General features: G+C 39.2%; 1 protein-coding gene across 1 annotated transcript in view; it reads right to left on the bottom strand.

Annotated features, from left to right (window-relative positions):
* The window catches only part of LOC111526638 (PZP alpha-2-macroglobulin like), a 54,790-nt gene that overhangs the window by 21,760 nt on the left and 9,701 nt on the right, over nt 1–23,329 (bottom strand). The window contains exons 8-15 of the mRNA XM_023192439.2: nt 22,857–22,968; nt 22,425–22,539; nt 22,181–22,290; nt 20,191–20,352; nt 18,296–18,523; nt 17,982–18,045; nt 7,598–7,740; nt 6,606–6,755 (exon numbers count right to left, since the gene is read on the bottom strand). Of these exons, the coding sequence (XP_023048207.1) occupies nt 6,606–6,755; nt 7,598–7,740; nt 17,982–18,045; nt 18,296–18,523; nt 20,191–20,352; nt 22,181–22,290; nt 22,425–22,539; nt 22,857–22,968 (1,084 nt within the window). The remainder of the gene's footprint in view (nt 1–6,605; nt 6,756–7,597; nt 7,741–17,981; nt 18,046–18,295; nt 18,524–20,190; nt 20,353–22,180; nt 22,291–22,424; nt 22,540–22,856; nt 22,969–23,329) is intronic.

The raw sequence follows: 23,329 nt of genomic DNA, 5'->3' as shown, positions 1-23,329 counted from the left end.
AAATGCTTCCAAAGATTAGTAAAACCTTAAGTTATGAAGGATTAATTAAAACTTCATTGTAGAGTCTAGAGGTAAAAATAGACTATAGGAAGAAGACTTAACTTGCATCTGTGTTTAATTAATACTTAATGCCCTGGAGGAATTTAGCTGCAAATTATTTTTGCCACCTGTTAAACATTTACGTCTACTCAGGCTTATTCTCAGATAGAAAATCATATAGATGGCCAATTAGAAGCAGCTGCAGTCTGCAGCACTTGCGGAGTGGAATGAAAAAGGAATATTAAATTCAGCACCTTCAACTGAAATATCCAGGTTCTCACATTGAGACTGACTAGGCAAGCAACTTGAGCCACAGAGAGCAATGAAAAGCAGCAGGGGTGAAAGTGGGGGAGGGCAACGGAAGGAGTGATTGTGCAACCTCGCCTGGGAAATCACACTTCTCCCATGGATCTTTGCAACCCGTGGATCAGGAGATACCCTAGTGAACCTATGCCATCAGGGCCTTGGGTCTGATACACAAAGCTATGTGGAGTCTTGGCAGAGCAGCCACTCAGGCACACAGAGACCCAGGAGTTTTAAGTACTCCGGCCCTGGGATCCCTGGAAAGGCAGGAAATCTGTTTGTACATATCCCTAGGAAGGGGGCTGAATTCAGAGAGCCAAAGAGCATCGTCCTGTGGACCCCACTTCCACAGTACCTCACAGGTTAAGACTCACTGTCTTGGCATCCCAGCCAGCCAATGGCAGTGGGTTGGAGTCCACCTGAGATGGACCTGAGTTCCTGGGGGGAGAGGTGGCTGCCATCTCTGTGGTTCTGAGGACTCAGCCACTCCAGCCTGCAGACTTGGGGAATACAGATGGTCTGGATGAGGAAGGGTCCCCCACAATGCAGCACAGCTACCTTGCCAGATTGTGATCAGACTGCTTCTTTAAGTGGAACCCTGATCCATTCCTCCTCACCGAGTGGGACCTTTCTGTGGGGGCTTCAGGTACTCCAGGCAGGGTTCTAAAGACAGAGCTTTGATCTCTCCTGGGGACCGAGTTCCTGGGGAGCAGGGGTGTCTGCCACCTCTCCAGTTTGGTTGACTCTGCCACTTCAACCTGCTGACTTTGGAGAATACAGGTGATCCAGACGAGGAAGAATCCCACCCAACGCAGCACACCTGCTCTACCAAAAAGCAGCCAGTCTGCTTCTTTGAGCAGGTCCCTGATCCCATTCCTCCTGACTGGGCGAGACCTCCCAATAAGGGTCTCCAGCCACCTCCAACAGTTGCATGAGGGCTGGCAACAGGTTAGTACCCCCCAGGATGGAGCTTCTAGAGGAAGGCATAGGCTGCCATCTTCGCTGTTGTGTGGCCTTTGCTAGTGATATCTCCAGGTATGGGAGAAACCAAAGCAACTGGGGTCTGGAGTAGACCCCCAGCAAACCTCAGCAGCCCCATGATAGAGTGGCTTGACTGTTAAAAGAAAAACAAGCAGAAAACAACAGCATCAACAAAAAAGACCTAACAAAAATCTAATTCAAAGGGCAGCAACCTCAAGGATTAAAGGTAGATAAGCTCACAAAGATGAGAAAGGATTAATTCAAAAACAACGAAAACTCAAAATGCCAGAGTGCCTCTTCTCTTCCAAATGACTATGACACCTCACCAGCAAGGGCACAGAACTGGGTTGAGGCTAAGATATTTGAATTGATGGAAGTAGGCTTCAGAAAATGGACAATAATAAACTTGCTGAGCTGTAACCCAATGAAAAGAAGCTAAGAATCATGATAAAACAATACAGGAGCTGGTACATAACCAGTTTATATACATAAACTGGTTTAGAGAGGAACATAACCGACTGATGGAACTGAAAACCATATAACAAGAACTTCACAATGCAACTGCAAGTATCAATACCATTTGACTCAGCAATCCCATTACTGGGTGTATACCCAAAGGAATATAAATTATTCTGTTATAAAGATACATGCATGCATGTGTTCACTACAGCACTATTCACGATAGCAAAGACATGGAATCAATCTAAATGCCCATCAACGATAGACTGGACAAAGAAAATGTGGTACATATACACAGTGGAATACTATGCAGCCATAAAAAGGATGAGTTCATGTCCTTTGCAGGGACATGGATAGACCTGAAAGCCGTTATCCTCAGCAAGCTAACACAGGAACAGAAAACTAAACACTGCATGTTCTCACTTATCAGTGGGAGCTGAATGATGAGAACACATGGGGGAGAACAACACTCACTGGGGCCTATTAGAGGGTAGGGTGTGGGGAGGGAGAGCATCAAGAAGAATAGCTAATAGATGCTGGGCTTAATAGCTAGGTGATGGGTTGATCTGTGCAGCAAATCACCATGGCACATGTTTACCTATGTAACAACCCTTCACATCCTGCACTTGTACCTCTGAAGTTAAAATAAAAGTTGAAGAAAGAAATAAATAAAACACAGTCCATGTTCAAAGTAAAAATAAAAGAACCACATAGGCACATGAATGAACTTGTATCATATTGGATAGACCAATGTCTATGCAGGGTACTTTTTATGGAAAATGGATGACTCAACAGAATCAAGAACCCACAGGGCAGGGCCAGAGGCCTGAGTATTTATCCCTGGACTGATGTAAGATTGAGTCTTAATCAGAGAACTTCCATTTGCCTGGCTTAATCTCGAGTAATTACGGACCAGTAACCCCTGAGTGCCTCATTTCCCCCTTTTTGAACAGGAGTGTCGATAGTGATTATTCTATGCCAGTTCCACCATTGTATGTTGAGTGTGTGGGGCCAAATAACTTGAGTACGCTTTAGTTCAATGTCTTTGTATCTAGAGGTTATTGTACCTGAGGATTCATACCTGAGAGGCATTATCTGTACTTGGACCTGATTTAAATGATAGTTAGCCTTTGAGCTGTTCCTATTTTACGATGAGAATTTTAGGGACCTCAGAGAGATGATCAAGTATATTTTACATGTGAGAGCTCATGTATTTCTGGGGATCAGAGGTCAGGCTGTGGAGACAGCTTCCAAAATTGCCCACAACAGTCTCTGCCTCCTGGTATTCATGCCCTAACATTGTTCGTCCCACAATGAATAGGGTTGACCTCTATAGCCAATGGGATATTGTGGAAATGAGGGGACATGACTTTCAGGCCTAGGTCATACAAGATATTGCAACTTTAGCACTCTTGGGAACACATTAGCTCTCTTGGATCACATGCTGCGGAGAAGATCAGCTGCCACATTATGGGGACACCAGCAGCCCTAGGACCTCTGTGTGGTGAGGAACCGAGGCCTCCTGCCGATAGCGTTCGAGAAACGAACCTGTCTTGGAAGCAGATCTTCCACCTCTGTCAAGCTGTCAGGTGACTGCAGCTTTGGCCACCATGTTAATCACAATCACGACAGGTCACAAGCTAGACCCACCTAGCTAAGCTGCTCTGAATTCCTGACTCACAGAAACCGCATGTGATAATAAATGTTTATTATTTGAAGCCACTAGGTTTTGAAGAAAATTGTTATGCAGAACTAATGATTTCTATTATTATTCAAAGTGAAAGGGCACAGGATGCAAGCCCACTCCACCCTGTTGCTAAACCTTTGTCCTGCTCTCACAAACATATTGTAAAGATGTTGTAAGTTCCTGTTTTTCTGTGGCATGGCAGGGTCACAGGACGCGTTTAAGTATTACCTGCTAAACCCGTTGTGAAACCTGTCACAATATGATTAACTGCCTTTGTGTGAGACTGCTTTCCCGCCTCAGGTTTGCGAAAACAAGCCCTGCCCTGTCCTGCGAGCCCCGATAAACGTCATCAGAGTTTCAAAATTAACGGAAATATCAGAAATGGCGGGAACCAATCATAATAAGCCGAATCGCCTTGTTCAAATATCAGCCAATCATGCATCCAGTTTGTACAATGACTCTGTGCCTGTTTACCCCAGACTATATAACACTGTCCTGAGCCCAGTTGGGGAGCTCTCCTGCCCGGCTGGTTTCACGAGTGAGTGAGAGCTCCAGGTTCGAACCTGTAATAAAGATCCTTGCTGCTTGGCTTTGACTCTGGACTCTGGTGGTCTTCTTTGGGGAATAAACGGTCTGGGCATAACAAAAGTGACTGAGCTTAAAGGTTTCTATAATTTATCATCTGAAATCTTCAGTTACGTTCATAATTCCTTCTCACTTCCACAACACTCCAAGTGTACCAAACCTTACTGAAGTGACTGTTAAATGTATATGACTAAACAGAATAAGACAGACACACTTTTGAGAGGTAGACTAAATTCCTGTACTACCTGCTGAAATCAATAGCTTAGAATAGACTGCCATAAATGCAGACTGTAAAAATAACAGGCATATTTCCAAAGAAAGAACTCAGAGAGACAGTTTTCTTGTTTCAGGTTAACTTCTTGATGTTGTTTCCTCTAACTAAAATACAGAAATATAGTCATTGTCTCTTGTATAATAATTATTATGCTATGAGGAGATATATCAAATATATATCAAATGCAAATCAAGATCAAGAAAAATTTTGATTACGGCAATCTCCCCGATCTGTGGTTTTGGTTTCCAAGATTTCCATTATCTGTGGTCAACTGTGATCCAAAAATATTAAATGGAAAATTCAGAAATAAACGATTCATAAGTTTTAAATTGCTGCCATTCTGAGCAACATGATGAAATCTCACACTTTCCTGCTTCATCCTGCTCGGGACATGAATCCTCTGTTTTTCCAGTGAATCCACACTGTAGCCACTCCTTGCCCCTTAGTCACCTAGAATCCTGTTACAAGGTTGTCACAGTATCACAGTGCTTGTGTTCAAGTCACCCTTATTTTACTTTATCATGGCCCCAATGCACCAGAGTACTGATGCTGGTAATTCGGAGGTGAAAGAGAAGCCATAAGGTGCTTCCTTTAGGTGAAAAGGTGAAAGTTCTCCACTTGATAAGGAAAGAAAAAATGATGTATGCTGAGGTTGCTAAGATCTACAGTAAGAATGAATCTTCTATCCATGAAACTTGAAGAAGGAAAAAGAAAATCATGCTTGTTTTGCTGTGACATCTCAAACTACAAAAATTATGGCTACAGTATGTGGTAAGTGCTTCCTTAAGATGGAAAAGGCATTAAATTTGTGGGTGGAAGACAGGAACAGAAAGGTGTTCCGGCTGATGGCCATTGGGTTCAGTGCTATGCACAGTTTCAGACATCCACTGGAGGTCTTGAGACACACCCCTGCAGATCAGGGGGCACTAGTGGATATGCTCCAACCTGAAGAATGTTAATTTTGATAATTAAAAGTAGGACAGGGGTCTCGGATATAGTTATCTCACAGTTTAACATTTTAATAGACATGAAGTAGAAACTAGAACAAACAAAAGAAACTTTCATATTACTAATTTACCAAGCAACATTGAAAGGTAGTAATACCTCCCAAATACATAAGTTGATTGACCCTTTTAAATGGTGATTCATGAGGCAGTTAAAGCTATCAAATTTCTCATAACTTTTTATCAACGATCAAATTGTAATATTATTTTTTCTTGCATTATGTTAAAAATTCCAAATATGAGTAATCTAGTTTTAAATAGGTTAGACAAATAGTTTCTGGACTTTTCCCTTCCTTCTGATAATTGTTCTTCAAAAACCCCATATTAGACAATAGTTTCTCCAAATGGCAATAATTAACAAATGTTCACCTTTTATTTTGCTGAGCCACCTATAGCCTTTTTTTTATTGCCTCTCTCTAAGGACAAGGACTGTGATACATTTCCTTCTGTTTTCCCAGCTTCTACAACAGATCCAGCATGTAGTAAGCTTGAAATAATAATAATAATAATAATAAATAAATAAATCATCACAACATGCCAAATGTTACCCCCATGAATTAATATAACTATAGTAAAGAGCAGAGAATTAAAATTTTAGCCTGTGAATCAACATTGCTAACAAAGGTGTGGTAGGTCATTTTCTAAAAGTAGAAAATAATTTGTAAATCACTGATTACCACTTTCACAGATCCCAACAACTCTACAGACATAAATAGTTAGATCTGTCAAAAGGTACATGACTTCCCTTATGTTTGCAAGTATTAATTTTATAACAAGCTTACCTACTCCAGTGACCAAAAGTGATTCTATTTAGACAGGATCCAAATTATCTATTACTTGGGCAACACTCTTTTAAACACGACTATCACATAAGTGGGGAATCTTAAAATATAGCTTTCATGAAGATCACTGTAAGACATTAATAACTGATGTTAAGACTTGATTCTTCACAGAAATAGAAGCTGTGTCATAGAAGGAATTATACTTGCAGGCAGATTCAGAATTTCAGAATCACGTCTCAACTTATGCCACTTATCTTGAACAAATCTCTCAACTATTCTGAATTCACTTTTCTCATCTTAAAAAGGGACTACTGCTCTCCGGAATGTTGGGCAGATTAAGTGAGAAAACCTATATGAGACGGCTTGAGAAACTATCAAGTACTCGGCAAGTGGGAAGTATTTTTACTGTCACATTTTACTCTCAACAGAGGCTTCCTGCTCTGAGCCTCTGGAACGGCCCTTCCTGGTCCCCAATGCTGCTGGAAACTCACCGAGGACGCGGAGAGCTCAGCCTCAGGCTTCATGAGCAGCATGCTTTGGTCCACAGCACGAAGGGCGCAGAGGGACTGCGGAGCAGCTCCTACTCGCAGGTGGGCGTGTGAGGCTGGGGGACTTTGTGCTGGGCTGAAGCTCAAATCCACCTGTGGGAAATGAAGGGAACGTCAACTAGCATTTTCCCTACTTCTGTGATCTTGCAGTCACCTGCATCTCCTAAGTCACCCTTATATTCAATTCATATGACTATGTTGGTAATGCCAGTCAGAAACCTATTTTTACATGTTCCCTTCACTTTAAAAATAGAAAATAATTTGTAAATCACTTATTACCCCAATCACAGATCCCAACAACTCTAGAGACATAAATAGTTAGATCTGTTAAAAGGTACATGACTTCCCTGATGTTTGTAAGTATTAATTTTATAACAAGCTTACCTACTCCAGTGACCAAAAGTGATGCTATTTAGACAGGATCCAAATGATCTAATACTTTGGCAACAAATTAATTTATTCACTCTTTTAAACATGACTAGCACATAGGTGGGGACTCTTAACAAAATATAGCTTCTCAGTAGCTTAGTCTTGTCCTAAGGAGACAACTGAGGCAGAATAAGGATAGATACCTTGTTTGATTTTTAGATGGCTATCTTTACCTCTGACACATGATAAGGTAATCCTAGGTGTTTGCACTTATTCTTCAGGCTTTGGGAACTTTTGAGTCTTAGCATTTTACATACTCACACAATTGAATCAGCAGAGAAGAGCATCATGAACACAAAACTGATCGTATTTTATTTGGTAGCAGCTTTGTGTAATTGAAAAAGTGCTGTACTAGATGCCTAGAAATTCAGGTCTGCCATAAACTTGTTGGGAACTGTTGGGCAATTCATTTTACTTTTCTGGACTCAGCTTTCTCTGGGGTAAAATAGATGGCTCCTACAGTATCATTTATTTGTGTTCTTTTAATTTTATGTTAAATCACTCACCTTGTTGGCTAGACAGTTTTCAATCTCAAAATTTTCAGAGTCTCCTATAACTTCTCCATCTGGTAAAATGGTGAAGATGAATATTCGTGCAATGGGGGCAATGTCTGACTCCACAGGGAAGGATAAGGCAAAACTGCCTTTCACTGGAACATGGAGAGAGTGAGACAAAATGGTCATAAGTCCGGACACTATTGCTTAGTCTTATTCAGTTTAGAACTGTGTCCATTCATTCAATGGCTTAGTCTCTCTACGTGCCATTAGTTATTTGGTGAAATTAGTAGGCCAATGTCTCCCTTCAGAACTTTAATTATAGCATAAGTCAACAAAGTTCCATTCACTCATATCTTTTTTATTTGATATGCCACTTAACTGTTGCCTAAATCAATTAAATATCAATAGCTCCAGATTTCCTGCGTATATATGTGACGACTATTTTGTTTACATTTCAGACTAGAGGTGATTCTCAATTTAAATATAGAGCTATAATTTGTAAGATATAATGAGTTTATTTTGTAATATATGACTTTTAAAAACTCTGTATGTAAAAAAAAAGTTCCTACTAATTGAATTTCCTAAAAGAATATTTCATGCTTGGAGTTTTCATTGCAGTGTTAAACTCTTGTAAGTACATTAGCATATTTCTACTGGAAGTATTAAATGGTGCCAGATAACACTTCAGAAAACACATTACATTTTAAAGCAGGGTAAAAGGCCACCAGGTAGTTACAAAAGGGCAACAACAAAGGTTCCATTTTCTGAATGGTCCACTGGTCACTTGAGTAGATGGCCCACATTTAGTTGAATAACAGTAATTATAAAACCATGAGAGACTTAACGACAGCAAAGTTTCTGAGACCTCGGTACATAAAGAAAGGACAGATACCATCTGGCATTGTTTCCACATCTTCCTTTTCTCTACATCCCTCCTGTTCCAGATTCCCAGATATATGGCTTTAAATTCCGGTGCTTCCAAGTTCTTTTCCAGTAACATATTCTTGGTGCAATTAGACAATACATAGGATAACAGAGTCTCTAGACATTGTTGAAACTCCAAATAATGTAGGACAAGGACAATTATAATTGCAGAAGAACTATAATTGATTTTATTTTTTTCTTAACCATATGTGTTAAAAATTAAGTCTAATATCCTTAGGAATGTTTTACGAAGTATAATATCAGGATGAACAAGGATAGCTATCTAATACACAACATGAAGACTGTAGAATAAAATGGCACTACATTTTAGATTTTTGCCAAATGAGTACATTTTAGCTGTTCTTGCCACACACACACACACACAAATGAGTAAGTAGGTGAGATGATGGCCATGTTACTTTGTATCACTATAGTAGTCATTTCATTATCTATATGTGTCCCATAACATTATGCTGTACACCTTAAATAAATGTAATTTTTTTGAGACAGGATCTTGCTCTGTTGCCCAGGCTAGAATGCAGTGGTGCAATCATAGCTCACTGCAGCCTCAAATTTCTGGGCTCAAGTGATTGTACTGCCTCAGCCTCCCCAGTAGCTGGGACTATAGGTGCACAACACCATGTTTGGCTAATTTTTTATATATTTTTGTAGAGATAGGGTCTTGCTCTGTAGCCCAGACTGGTCCCAAACTCCTGGGTTCAAGCAATCCTCCCAAAATGCTGCAATTACAGGCAGCAGCCACTGTGCCTGGCCAAAATTTACTTTTTAAAAATGATTGTATTAAAGCCCTGAGATAGGAGGTGCTCAATTAAAAACTGTTTTAACTCTACGTAGAACATGGAAATTTTCCAACTTTATGCAAATTTTACTTTAGCTTAACAGTACTTATTATTTTATATCACTATGTGTTTATACTGCAAAGCTCTTAAGTTTGGGAAGAAAGGAAGTTTAAAATATCCTTAAGGCAGTGTCATGCCATTCATATTTCTCTTCAGTTGGACAGATCAAGTTTTAGCTCAGATCTCAGAAAGGAAATAAGTTCCCCTTCTAAAAGGAAGGAAGCCCTTCTATCACTGTGTCTTGAGGTCAACAAGGAAGGTGGGGTAGATCGAAATGTCATAAAAACAGAAAAAAAAATTATAGTGACTTTATGGCAAAGAATAGTGGCAGGAAATTAAAGCTTTTAATAATAAAATTTGCCAGCACCTGTGTGTGCGTGCACCCTGCCTTGCCACTGCTGGCAGCGTGCGTGTACTCCATTCCCCCTACCCCTACCACACCACCACTGACATCAGAGCATTGGCAGGCACTAAGCTCACCAACCCCAGCCCTGCCAGCACCCTGCCCATGCACTGGAGCTGCCAGTGCAAAACTAGGCACAAAACACGCACACCCACCCCTAACCATGTGCAGACACCGCCACCAGCATGAATGCACACAAAAGGTTCATATAGTCCTGCACCCACTAGTGCCCCACCCCCATGCTAACACCACCGTCACTGCAAATGCATGCACAGTTGCTGGTGGGGATCCCCCAATCCCCTGAGTCATACTGCTGTGACCACTGCTATGAATGCCTGCACAAAGGCCAGGAACCTGGCACCTGCTAGCACCCTGCCACAGCTGATGAGTGTGTACCCCACCACCCTGCCACTGCCGTGCTGCTGGTACATGTGAATGAGGAGGGATCCCACTGCTACCGTCCTACAAAGTGCTTTGGCTGACATCACCCATGGGAGTGTTGTGACCAGTGGTCTGGGAGCACTTTGGTCCCTTCAGTGCAGCATGTTCCCAACTTCGAGGAGCCAGAGAACAAAGTTGGAGCCAGATACCAGTCCCCCAGAGTTACAGCATGCAATCCAGGAGTCCTGAGCTGAGCCTTGCCCCTTCCTGCCTCCACTGCCCCTGAATCTTCTAGTAACAAAGTCAGTTGACTGAACCCACTTTATACCACAATCAAACTCCCAAGGTCATTGAATAGGATAAAAGGAAAAAATCGAAACAACAGCAATTTCTAAGACTGAAGGAACATCATCCCACAAAGATGAGAAAGAACCAGCACAAGGACTCTGATAACTCAAAAAGCCAGAGCATCTTCTTTTCTCCAAATGGTCACATCAGTTCTCCAGCAAGGGTTGTTAACTGGGCTGAAATGGCTGAAATGACAGAAATAGAATTCAGAATATAGATAGGAATGAAGATCATTGAGATTCAGGAGAATGTTGAAATCCAATCTAAGGAAGCTAAGAATCACAATAAAATGATGCAGGAGCTGGCAAACAAAATAGCCAGTAAAGAAAAGAACATAACCAACCTGATAGAGCTGAACAACAGTCTACAAGAATTTCATAATGCAATCACAAGTATTAACAGCACAACAGACCAAGCTGAGGAAAGAATCTCAGAGCTACAAGATTAACTTTCTGAAATACAATAGTCAGATAAGAATAAAGAAAAAAGAATGAAAAATAATGAACAAAACCTCTTAGAAATATGGGATTATGTATGTAGAAAGACTGAATCTACAATTTGTTGGTGTCCCTGAAAGAGATGAGCATAATGAAAGCAACTTGGAAAACATATTTTAGGATATCATCTACCTGAACTTCCCCTCCTAGCTAGAGAGGCCAAATTCAAATTCAGGAAATGTAGAGAACCCCAAAATATACTTCACAAGAAGGTCGTCCCCAAGACACATAATCATCAGTTTCACCAAGGTTGAAATGAAAGAAAAAAAATATTAAGGCAACTAGAGAGAAAGGACAAGTCACCTACAAAGGGAAGCCCATCAGACTAACAGTGGGTCTCTTAGCAGACCCCCTACAAGCCATAAGAGACTGGGGGCCTATATTCAACATTAATATTTTTTTATTTATTTACTTATTTATTTTTAGATGGAGTCTCACTCTGTCACCAGACTGGAGTGCAGTGGTGCAATCTCAGCTCACTGCAACATCCACCTCCCAGGTTCAAGCAGTTCTGCTGCCTCAGCCTCCTAAGTAGCTGGGACTACAGACATGCACCACCACACCCAGCTAATTTTTGTATTTTTAGTAGAGATGGGATTTCACCATGTTGGCCAGGATGGTCTTGATCTCCTGACCTCATGATCCACCCGCCTCAGCCTCCCAAAGTGCTGGGATTACAGGCATGAACCACCGTGTCCAGCCAACATTCTTAATGAAAAGAAATTCCAACCAAGAATTTCATGTTGGGCCAAGCTAAACTTCATAAATGAAGGAGAAATAAGATCCTTCTCAGACAAGGAAATGCTGAAGGAGTTTGTTACCACCAGACCCATCTTACAAGAGCTCCAGAAAAAAAGCACTCAATATAAAAAGGAAAGACTATTACCAGCCAGTACAAAAACACATTGAAGTACACAGACCAGTGACACTATAAAGCAATTACACAAACAAGTTGACAAACAGCTAACAACATGATGACAGATTCAAATTCACACATCTCAATATTAACCTCGAATGTAAACAGACTTAATGCCCCAATTAAGAGGCACAGAGTGGCAAGCCGGATGAGGAAGCAAGACCTAGTGGTATGCTGTCTTTAAGAGACCCATCTCACATGCAGTGACACCCATAGCCTCAAGACAAAGGGAAGGAGAAAAAACTGCCAAGCAAATGGAAAATACAAAAAAGCAGGGGTTGCCAAATGCCCATCAATGATAGACTGTATAAAGAAAATGCAGCACATATACACCATGGAATACTACACAGCCATAAAAAAGGAAAAGTTCATGTCCTTTGCAGGGACATGGATGAAGCCGGAAACCATCATTCTCAGCAAAGTAACACAAGAACAGAAAACCAAACACCACATCTCACTCATAAGTGGGAGTTGAACAATGAGAACACATAGACACAGGGAGGGGAACGTCACACACTGGGGCCTGTTGGAGGGTGGGGGACTGGGGGAGGGATAGCATTAGGAGAAATACCTAAAGTAGATGATGGGCTGATGGGTGCAGCAAACCACCATGGCACACATACCTATGTAACAAACCTGCACATTCTGCACATGTACCCCAGAACTTAAGGTATAATAAAAAGAAAAAAGCAGAGGTTGCAATACTAATTTCAGACAAAACAGACTTTAAACCAAGAAAGGGTAAAAAAAGAAAAAAGAAAAAAGACAAAGAAGGGAATTACATAATGGTAAAGGGTTTAATTCAACAAGAAGACCTAACTAAACAAAATCTATATGTACCCAACACAGGAGCACCCAGATTCATAAAACAAGTTTCTAGAGACCTTCAAAGAGACTTAGACTCTCACACAACAATACTGAGAAAAGTCAACGCTCCACTGACAGTATTAGACAGATCATCAAGGCAGACAATTAACAAAGACATTTAGGATCTGAACTCAGCACTGGACCAAAATGGATCTGATAGACATCTACAAAACTATCCACCTCAAAACAACAACACATACATTCTTCTCAACTGCACATGGCACTATTCTAAAATCGATCACACAATCAGACATAAAACAATTCTCAGCAAATTAAAAAAACAAAATCTTACACTCCACACTCTTGGACTACCATGTGATTAAAATAGAGTTCAATAAGAAGAAAATCTCTCAAAACCATACAATTACATAGAAATTAAACAACCTGCTCCTGCATGACTTTTGGGCAAATAATGAAATTTAGGCAGAAATCAGGAAGTTCTTTGAAACTAATGAGAACAAAGATAAAACATACCAGAATTTCTGGGACACAGCTAAGGCAGTGTTAAGAGGGAAACTTATAGCACTAAACATCCACATGAAAAAGTTAGAAAGATCTCGACAACGTCACATCACAACTAAAAGAACTAGTGGGTCAGCTGTGCTGTGCAGGGGATCCATGCTACATCCTAATCACTACTTGCCCTTCGGAACCTGAAAGTTACAGCAACGGAAGCTTCAAGACAGAAAAAACGGCAGCCAGCCTCTCCCTCTGTGAGCTCTGTCCCAGGGAAATGTAGAGTTGCTGCCAGCCTGAAAACCCTGATGGGGGTGAGGTGGTAGTGGCTGCAGTCCCAGGTTGTGGGGTTGCCCCCAATGAGGAGAAGTGGGACTCACATAAAAAATAGTCTGACCAAACATCCTTGGTGAACATTGATGCAAAAATCCTCAACAAAATATTTGCAAACCAATATTCTTGATGAACATCAATGTGAAAATCCTCAATAAAATACTGGCAAACTGAATCCAGCAGCACATCAAAAAGCTTAGCCACCGTGATCAAGTAGACTTCATCCCTGTGGTGCAAGGTTGGTTCAACATGTGCATATCAATAAATGTGATTCATCATATAAGCAGAACTAATGACAAAAATAAGATTATCTCATCAGATGTGGAAAACGATTTTAGTAGAATTCAACACCTCTTTGTGTTACAAACTCCCAATAAACTAGATATTGAAAGAACACACCTCAAAATAATAAGAACCATCTATGACAAACCCACAGCCAACATCATACTGACTGGGAAAAAGCTGGAAGCATTCTCCTTAAAAACTGGCACAAGACAAGGATGCCCTCTCTCACCACTCCTATTCAACACAGTATTGGAAGTCCTAGCCAGAACAGCCGGGCAAGACAAAGAAATAAAGGGCATCCAAATAGGAAGAGAGGAAGTCAAACTATTCCTGTTTGCAGACAACATGATTCTATATCTAGAAAACCCCATAGTCTTGGCCCAAAAGCTCCTTCAGCTGAAAAATGATGTTAGCAAAATTTCAGGATACAAAATCAATGTACAAAAATGACTAGCATTCCTATACACCAACAACAGCCAAGCCAACAGGCAAATCAGGAATGCAATCCCATTCACAATTGTCACAAAAAGGATAAAATATCGAGAAATACAGCTAACCAGGGAGGTAAAAGATCTCTGCAATGAGAATTATAAAACACTGCTCAAAGAAATCAGAGATGACACAAACAAATGGAAAAATATTCCATGCTCATAGATAGGAAGAATCAATATCGTGAAAATGGTCATATTGCCCAAAACAATTTATAGATTTAATGCTTTTCCTATAAAATTACCAATGACATCCTTCACAGACCTAGATAAAACTATTTTGAAATTTATATGAACTAAAAAAAGAGCCCCAAATAGCCAAGGCAATCCTAAGCAAAAGAACAAAGGAGGAGGCATCACACTACCCAACTTCAAACTATACTACAGTGCTACAGTTACCAGAACAGCATAGTGCTGGTACAAAAACAGACACACAAATCAATGGGGCAGAATACAGAGACCAGAAATAATGCTGCACACCAACAACCATCTGATCTTCAACAAAACTGACAAACACAAGGAGAGAACTCCCCATTCAATAAATGGTGCTGAGATAACTGGTTAGCCATAGGCAGAAGATTGAAACTGGATCTCCTCCTTACACAATATACAAAAATCAACTCAAGATGGGTTAAAGACTTAAATGTAAAACCAAAAAGTATACAAACTCTGGAAGACAACCTAGGCAATACCATTCTGGACAGAGGAACTGCAAAGGTTTCATGAAGAAGAACTAAAAACAATCTCAACAAATGCAGACATTGACAAATGGGATCTAATTAACCTAAAGAGCTTCTGTACAGCAGAAGAAACTATCAATAGAGTAAACAGACAGCTTAGAGAATGAGAGAAAACTTTTGCAAACTATGCATCTGATAAAGGTCTAATATCCAGCATCTATATAGAATTTAAACAAATTTACAAGAAGAAAACAAACCACCACATTAAAAAGTGAGCAAAGGACACGAATAAACACTTTTCAAAAGAAGATACACATGTGGCCAACAAGCGAATGAAAAAAAGCTCAATACCACGGAATATCAGAGAAATGCAAATCAAAACCACAATGAGATTATCATCTCACATCAGTCAGAATGGCTATTATTAAAAGTCAAAAAATAACAGATGTTGGCAAGGTTGTGGAGAAAATGGAATGCTTATACGCTGTTGGTGGGAATGTAAATCAGTTCAGCCATTGTGGAAAGCAGTGTGGTGATTCCTCAAAGAGCTAAAAACAAAACTATCATTTGACCCAAGAATCCCAGTACTGGGTATATATCCAAAGGAATATAAATCGTTCTGTCGTAAAGACACATGCATACGTATGTTCATTGCAACCCTATTCACAATAGCGAAGACGTGGAATCAACCTAAATGCCCATTAGTGGAAGACTAGATAAAGAAAATGTGGTACATATACCCATGGAACTATGCAGCCCTAAAAAGGAATGCTATCACGTCCTTCGCGGGAGCATAGATGGAGCTAGAGGCTATTATTCTTAGCAAAATAATGCAGGAACAGAAAATCAAATATTGCATGTTCTCGGTTATAAGTGGGAGCTAAATGATGAGAACATATGGATACAAAGAGGAGGACAACACACAGTGGGGCCTATCTGAGGATGGAGGGTAGGAGGAGGGAGAGCAGAAGACATTGAGGTCTATTGGAGGGTGGAGGGTGGGTAGAGAAAGAGGATCAGAAAAAATGACTATTGGGTAGTAGGCTTAGAACCTGGGTAATGAAATAATCTGTACAACAAACTCCTGTGACAGGAGTTTACCTATATTACAAACCTGCACAAGAACCCTTCAAACCTAAAATAAAAGTTAAAAAATAAAAATAATAAACAATAAAATTTGAGAAGGCTTCATTATTTAAAATCTGAATTCTGAAAATTAAATATGCAAATAGTTTAGGAAATAATAATTTGGACAGTATGAAGAATAGTGTGAAAAGAGAACAATATGAGGAAGCTCAACTTGGACAATTTGAAAAGTTTTAAAAAGTTGAATTTAGACGAATTGTGAATAAAATTCGTTCTTTTATCACAGAATTGTAAGGGCTTTCAGTAATTCTTTGGTGAAGAGTAAATCGGTAATTAATAACTATTAAAATATGTGGTTAAAATCGTTTTATGATGAAACAATTGTGATTTAATTAGCTACATAGAGAAATTTTTTCCAATTGTTGACTCAGCTACTTTCAATAAAATTTTGTGGCATCTTCACAAAGTGAATGATAAAATAACTATGCCTCATTTTACTACATAGAGATTTTTATGCAGACTTCCTGTTATGAATAAAATTCAAATTGAAATATTATAAAAGAAAAAATCAAATAAATGTTTTAAAACCTTCAATTATTTCTGCGAATGTGATACGTAGACCAGTATTAGAAGAAAATTATTCAACAAAAATTGACGAGGAACGATGTACACAGTGGGGTCCACTCTGTATAGCTATCTCTACACTAGTATTGGGAAAAAACTGATATTCAAAACTGGCAGCAGTTTTTAATGTTTAATTAAAATAATTATTAATTATTAGAGTACTGATTAATAATTTGTAAATTTTAACTTTCTCAAAATTGTTTCAATTTTCAAAACTGAAAAATAAATATTAAAAATTGATATTTTATGTTTCCAGCTTAGCAGGAAGAGAAACCACAAAAACAGAAAACATTAGGCATGGAGCAAATCCTAATGATTATTAAGTTTAGCTCACCGATGTGGTGGAAACTGGTAAAGTGTTTGCCTTAGTTTAGGTTAATTACGAAAATGTTCATAGGTTCTATTTTCAGTGGTTTAACCTCTATATTATTTGACTTAGAATAGAAAACAATCTTGGTTCCCTAGGCCTCAATTTATTCTTGAAGTGAATCCAACTTCACATATAAAGTACTCATGGCCTGGCACAAGAAAGAAAAAAAAAAACTATCACCTTTCTTCCTTCCCATTTCCCATGATAATTACTCTTTTCTTCTCTGCAATATTAACTTAATCAATGTACACTTTATTGGGGGTGGAGACGAATAGAAGGAAGCTTTTTAATTTTACTGTTAGAAGAAACAAACGAAAGTGAAAAACTAGCTGCCTTAGCAGAGTGACTGATACAGAGCAGACAATCAAATTTATCTGTTGACTGTTGAATTTAAAAATGCCAGAAAGTCGGCCGGGCGCGGTGGCTCAAGCCTGTAATCCCAGCACTTTGGGAGGCCGAGACGGGCGGATCACGAGGTCAGGAGATCGAGACCGTCCTGGCTAACACGGTGAAACCCCGTCTCTACTAAAAAATACAAAAAAACTAGCCGGGCGAGGTGGCAGTCGCCTGTAGTCCCAGCTACTCGGGAGGCTGAGGCAGGAGAATGGCGTAAACCCGGGAGGCGGAGCTTGCAGTGAGCCGAGATTGGGCCACTGCACTCCAGCCTGGGCGACAGAGCAAGACTCCGTCTCAAAAAAAAAAAAAAAAAAAAAAAAAAAAAAAAAATGCCAGAAAGTCATAAGATGAGTATGTTCCTTTATGTCCTCCTTACTGCCAAGGGGTGATGGAAGTGATTTCCCATTTGTGAACTGTCACTGAGGGAAGGGTAAGGATGTGTTAGGGGAGCAAGGAGAGATGAATCTGAGGATACTCACTGTCTCCTGACTCCACAGGCAGAGTGTGGGTTCCAGATCTGACGATGCCTCCCTTAGCCATGATCTGAAATGAAAAAACAGTAAAGGAACTTTTCTTGAGCTGGACACAGTCTCAGCATTCTGTTCCCCACATGACCCACTTTCAGTTGTCAAATCTGGAGAGAATCAACCTCAAGGAAACTCATGGAATGAAGGACGCACAACAAGAACACAAAGTGGTTGTGTGCAAGTAGTTTATTCTGACAGTCCTGAACCTATTGACCACTTTTGTCCTACTGATAAGCTGCAATTGTATTCCATGGCTTCATTCTTACCAGGTAATGGAAACTGAGCTCCGATAGCTCTCCCACAGCCTGAATATTCAGTATATAGTGTGCCCTGATACTCTGTGTGTGGCCACAGGGCAGGGTACCAGCCACAGGCTCCAGGTGAATGTAACTCCCACTTAAGGAGAAAACATGATTTGCAGTGTGCTGAGCGCCCTGGTGGTCTTCTGTTACCCATGAATAGTGAAAACACAAGTTGGGATGCACAGTGTAAACCTGAGTAAACAGAAAAACAAAGAAAGGATATCATCTTGAAATTCTTCACCTTAGCTTCTCACCAAAATGAATAGTTACAACTGTTCTTCCAGTCTAAAATACACTATGGCTTTCCCTCATACTGGTTGACAGCCAAATAAATGAATTTTCAGCCTCCCAACATTCAAATATTAAAAGGAAATCATCCACAAATTAATCTCTTTTGCCCCGATTCTGCTAACTCGTTACTACTTTGACATGTTCTTCCTGCCCCTCAGAACTAGAGGAAAAATGACATCCCGATGAGAATGATAAATAACTCAAACAAATGGAAAAGGAATTTTTCAGAATTAGAATTACCTCATAAATTGGCTTAATTGAAATTAAGTTTGTATTAATATTCCATTACCTTGTGAGCTTCAAAATTAATTAGAGCAATCCTTAGTAAATTAGCATTTATGCCTCTTATCATTATTATGACTTCCAACCTTTAAGACCCATGTGATGTCTGAAACTTTAAGCCTGGCAGATACTGTTGAGCGCACAATTCGATTTCCCTTGTGGTAACTGCTCCTTAGCTTTTCTTCAGAGTGCACTTATTTTTTTCTAAATTTATTTATTTATTTTTATTTTTATTTTTTTGAGACGGAGTCTCGCTCTGTCGCCCAGGCTGGAGTGCAGTGGCCGGATCTCAGCTCACTGCAAGCTCCGCCTCCCGGGTTTACGCCATTCTCCTGCCTCAGCCTCCCGAGTAGCTGGGACTACAGGCGCCCACCACCTCGCCCGGCTAGTTTTTTTGTATTTTTTAGTAGAGACGGGGTTTCACCGTGTTAGCCAGGATGGTCTCCATCTCCTGACCTCGTGATCCGCCCGTCTCGGCCTCCCAAAGTGCTGGGATTACAGGCTTGAGCCACCGCGCCCAGCCTTTTTTCTAAATTTCTTAGGCATATTTTATGGACTCTTCTATTTGCTCTCATAATAAAGTTCCTGCTTAAAAAAACCTTTTGCGCCTAAACACATCATACTAATAATGTACAGATCTGTCAACTCTATGAAAATAGAAACTTTTAAAGTGTAGGGACACGATTGAGTCACCTTTTAAATCCTAGGGACAGTAAGTGTCTATCACATAGAAAACATTAAAATCATTACATATTTTTGAGCTGAATTAACATGTGAACACTGAGAAACAGAAATAATTTATATGCTATTTATCTACACTGAAATCCATAAATTAGTCTTTTATCACTTATTTGAGATAACAAGCATGGAAACTTTCTAGCTATAGAAATCTCTTAATCATCATTAGACAATTTATATTAAGTGTGTGTGTGTGTGTGTGATCACTTTACAAAATTTCTAAGTAGACATGGGAAAAGTAACATAAAACCAATTACATGAATTACTGAAGCAGCTGATCTTGTCCAAGACCCAAATCAAGTAAGATTTTTTTCATAATATATGAAATGTTACAGATAATGATAGTAAAATTATCAGGCACTTCTGTAGTGTCTTTTCTAATGCCTGTGTATTTTTTTCATGAAATTCTATTATCCTCAAATTTATAACCTCAACGTTAGATATTTTCTTATTTCTCACTCTTAAATGCAATCTGTATGTTTCTTCTGAATATATCACTGTTCCTAACATTTCCGCTTGTCCTCAGAGGTTTGTCTTTCTGTACTTACCTGGACAAAAAGTTTAGTAGCCAAGATATGGGTAGTATTGATTGAAAACTGTGCAAGACCCTGTTCATTGGTGGTTGCATTGGAGAAATAATTGGCTTCGCTCGCAGAGATGAAGATGAGTTTATTGGGGATGGGCACACCTTTCCCATCCACCAGAAGCACCTAAAAAAGAAAAGTACTTGATAGTTGATGTGAATAACACCCAGAGAGGCCTGAACTCATGTGAACAAATGCTTTTGCTGCTATAACGAAAACAACCACCTCCCCCTCAAAAAAAAACCCCACCAAAACCTTTATATTTATGACAAAATGTTTCCTTCCATTTGGATCCTCATGTCCTACATAGCTTATCTATGAAAGTTCACAGTATTTCCATTAAAGTCAGGCAGATTTTTAATAACTACAACATGCCACTTAATATGCACTTGGAATAAGAATAACAGAAATGAATTTAAACTGGCTGTTTTTCCCTTTTCACATAGATGGAGGCTAGAATGATTGGCTGTGTACTGAACTCTACTAGCTAAAAAAAGTTACTTAGCTTCTCTGTGCTTCAGTTTTCCACCTTCATTAAAAGGGGGATAATAGTCGTGCCTCCTTCATATGGTAGTGTTGAAGATTAAATAATTATCTAAACATACATTAGAGGAGTAGGGCGGTTATAGTTTTTCAATAATCTATTGTGATTTAAAAACAGCCAGAAGAGAATAACTTGAATTTTTAGCAGAAAAAGGACAAATACTTAAGGTGATGAATATCTCAATTATGCTGATTGAATCTTCACAAATTATTTGAATGTACTAAATAATCACATGTACTCTCCAAAATTGATACTATGATGTATCAATTTTTTAAAAAATTAAAAAAATAAAAATACATCAGAAGATATTTGCTGTATAATTATTCCATAAATGTTAGTTAATAACACTATTATTATCACCTGCAACAAACCACCTAAGAAAATCCACATGAGAATGTTTTCATCCCTTCCCTTCCCTCCCCTTCCCCTCCCCTCCCCTCCCTTCCCCTCCCCTCCCTTCCCCTCCCCTCCCCTTCCCTTCCCTTCCCTTCCCTTCCCTTTTTTCCTTCTTTTCCTTTTCCTTCCCCTTTCCTTCTTTTCTTTTCTTTCATAACAGGTCTTGCTCTGTTGCCCAGACTGGAGTACAGTGGTGCCATTATAACTCACAACAACATCCAAGCTCTGGGCTCAAGAGATCCTCCCACCTCAGCTTCCCAAGTAGCTGGGACTGCAGGTGCATGCCACCAGCCCACTGCTAATTTTTATTTTATTTTATTTTGTAGAGGCAGAGTCTTACTATGTTGCCAGGGCTGATTTAGAACTCTCAGCCTCAGGAGATCCTCCCGCCTTGGCCTCTCAATGTGCTGGGATTATAAGCATGAGCCACTATGCTGGCCAAATGTCTCAATTTACTCATTATAAAACTGGTAAAATTAATTATTAATATGAATAAAATTAATATTTTATTTGTTTTATTGTTGTTAAAATATATGTTAACCATATAAACAATATAATAATAATAACCATGAAATACACACTATTTTAATACCTATGCCTAAAATTAAAGACTTATTTGTTTATGTCAAAAGAGAACAACAGATAGAAAAAGAACACTGACAGCCATAAACGTTACAAACTCTGAAAATTCTGATGCTGCCTGGGTCATGACAGAAATATCATTTATTCTAAACTGGATAAAAGAAGAGGTTTGATATAATAACTAAGTCACTTTACGTTGAGTATCTTTATTAGCTACATATTAAAATAATATCTCTGATTCTCATAATCATTTAGTATGTGTCTGTTCGTTTCATCAGTGATATTTAGAAAGGAAAATATTTCCCCTTGCTTTCATAGTTTTGGTCATATTAATTAACTGATAACACTAATCAAGTGTGGGCTACATCATTGTGTCCTGTGCTTAGGTGTAACTGAGCACTTTGCTTACCTGTGCATTACGATATATCCTACCTGTCCAAAAAAGGGGATTCCTTGTCTAAAGTGTGAATCCACTTTCACAAATATGAGTTTGGATGCAATGTTTGTGATTTCACTGATCCCGTTTGCAGTGACTATCAGGTCTGAAAAATAGAAATAGTACTTTTAGAAGTTACTTTAGTCATAAAATTTCTTTCTTACAAATGACCTTTATTTTGTTATGGAAAGTAAACTAATGTTTATTGTTTTATTCCCTATGTTCATTCATTACTCACACCTGTTCCCTCTTCTCTGATCCTGGCTTCCACTCTAAGCTTCATTTCAAAGCCCATATTTTTAATCTGGAGCATTTTGGTGTGTACTTGTTGGGTGACGCAGCCATTGCTGTTGAGCTGAGAAAAATGCCAAAAACAATAAATGTCGAACTGATTAAGATCAATAGTCAATCTATTCTCTCTCTAATGACAAGAAAACATTTTTTTGCATTAAGCATGTTAATTGACCTTCAAGAACTTAATACTCATATCTGCCTTATAACCTCCAAAGTTAGTCATCCAAATGAGAATCTTGCTGACTAAGAACAGAAATTTCTTTTTTGTGGGGGAAATTTTGGGACAGGCTTGTCCTGATGCCCTCTTTCTAGTTAGTAAAATGGAGTCTCACTGGTTGTAAACAGCGATAGCACTGAGGGAGAATACCGCCTACTAACCTGTTGACTGAATTCCTCACAGACCTCGTGCTTATCACAGTTAGGAACATGAAATAATTTTCTACACAGGCTCACAGTTGCAAGTCCTGGGACAGGTTTCCCATAGGTGTATCTGGCACATGAGAAAGAAATCAGGAATTGAGAATGGCTATTTGCATTTTCCACTACCACTCCTCCACAGAACTGCTCCTCTTTAGAGTTCCCCACACATCTTTATCATCTGGCTGCCCACCGAGTAGAAACCTGTCTGGAAAATGTCTCCCTCAGGAAATGTTATCCATTAAAACCTTTTCAACTTGACTGCACTGTAGCACCACATTCTCTTTGGGATTAAATATATATAATATATTTATATCTACATATTTTTATAGATATCTGTATGTTTATATAAATATCTATATATTTTATCTACATATTTAGATATTTAGATTTATATATTTATGTACAATTTATATATTTATATAAGTATATAT

This window comes from Piliocolobus tephrosceles, chromosome 10 (assembly GCF_002776525.5).
Source record: "Piliocolobus tephrosceles isolate RC106 chromosome 10, ASM277652v3, whole genome shotgun sequence".
NCBI classification, from domain to species: Eukaryota; Metazoa; Chordata; class Mammalia; order Primates; family Cercopithecidae; genus Piliocolobus; species Piliocolobus tephrosceles.
The sequence above is the reverse complement of the archived record's forward strand: the minus strand, read 5'-3'. Positions and strand labels throughout refer to the sequence as shown.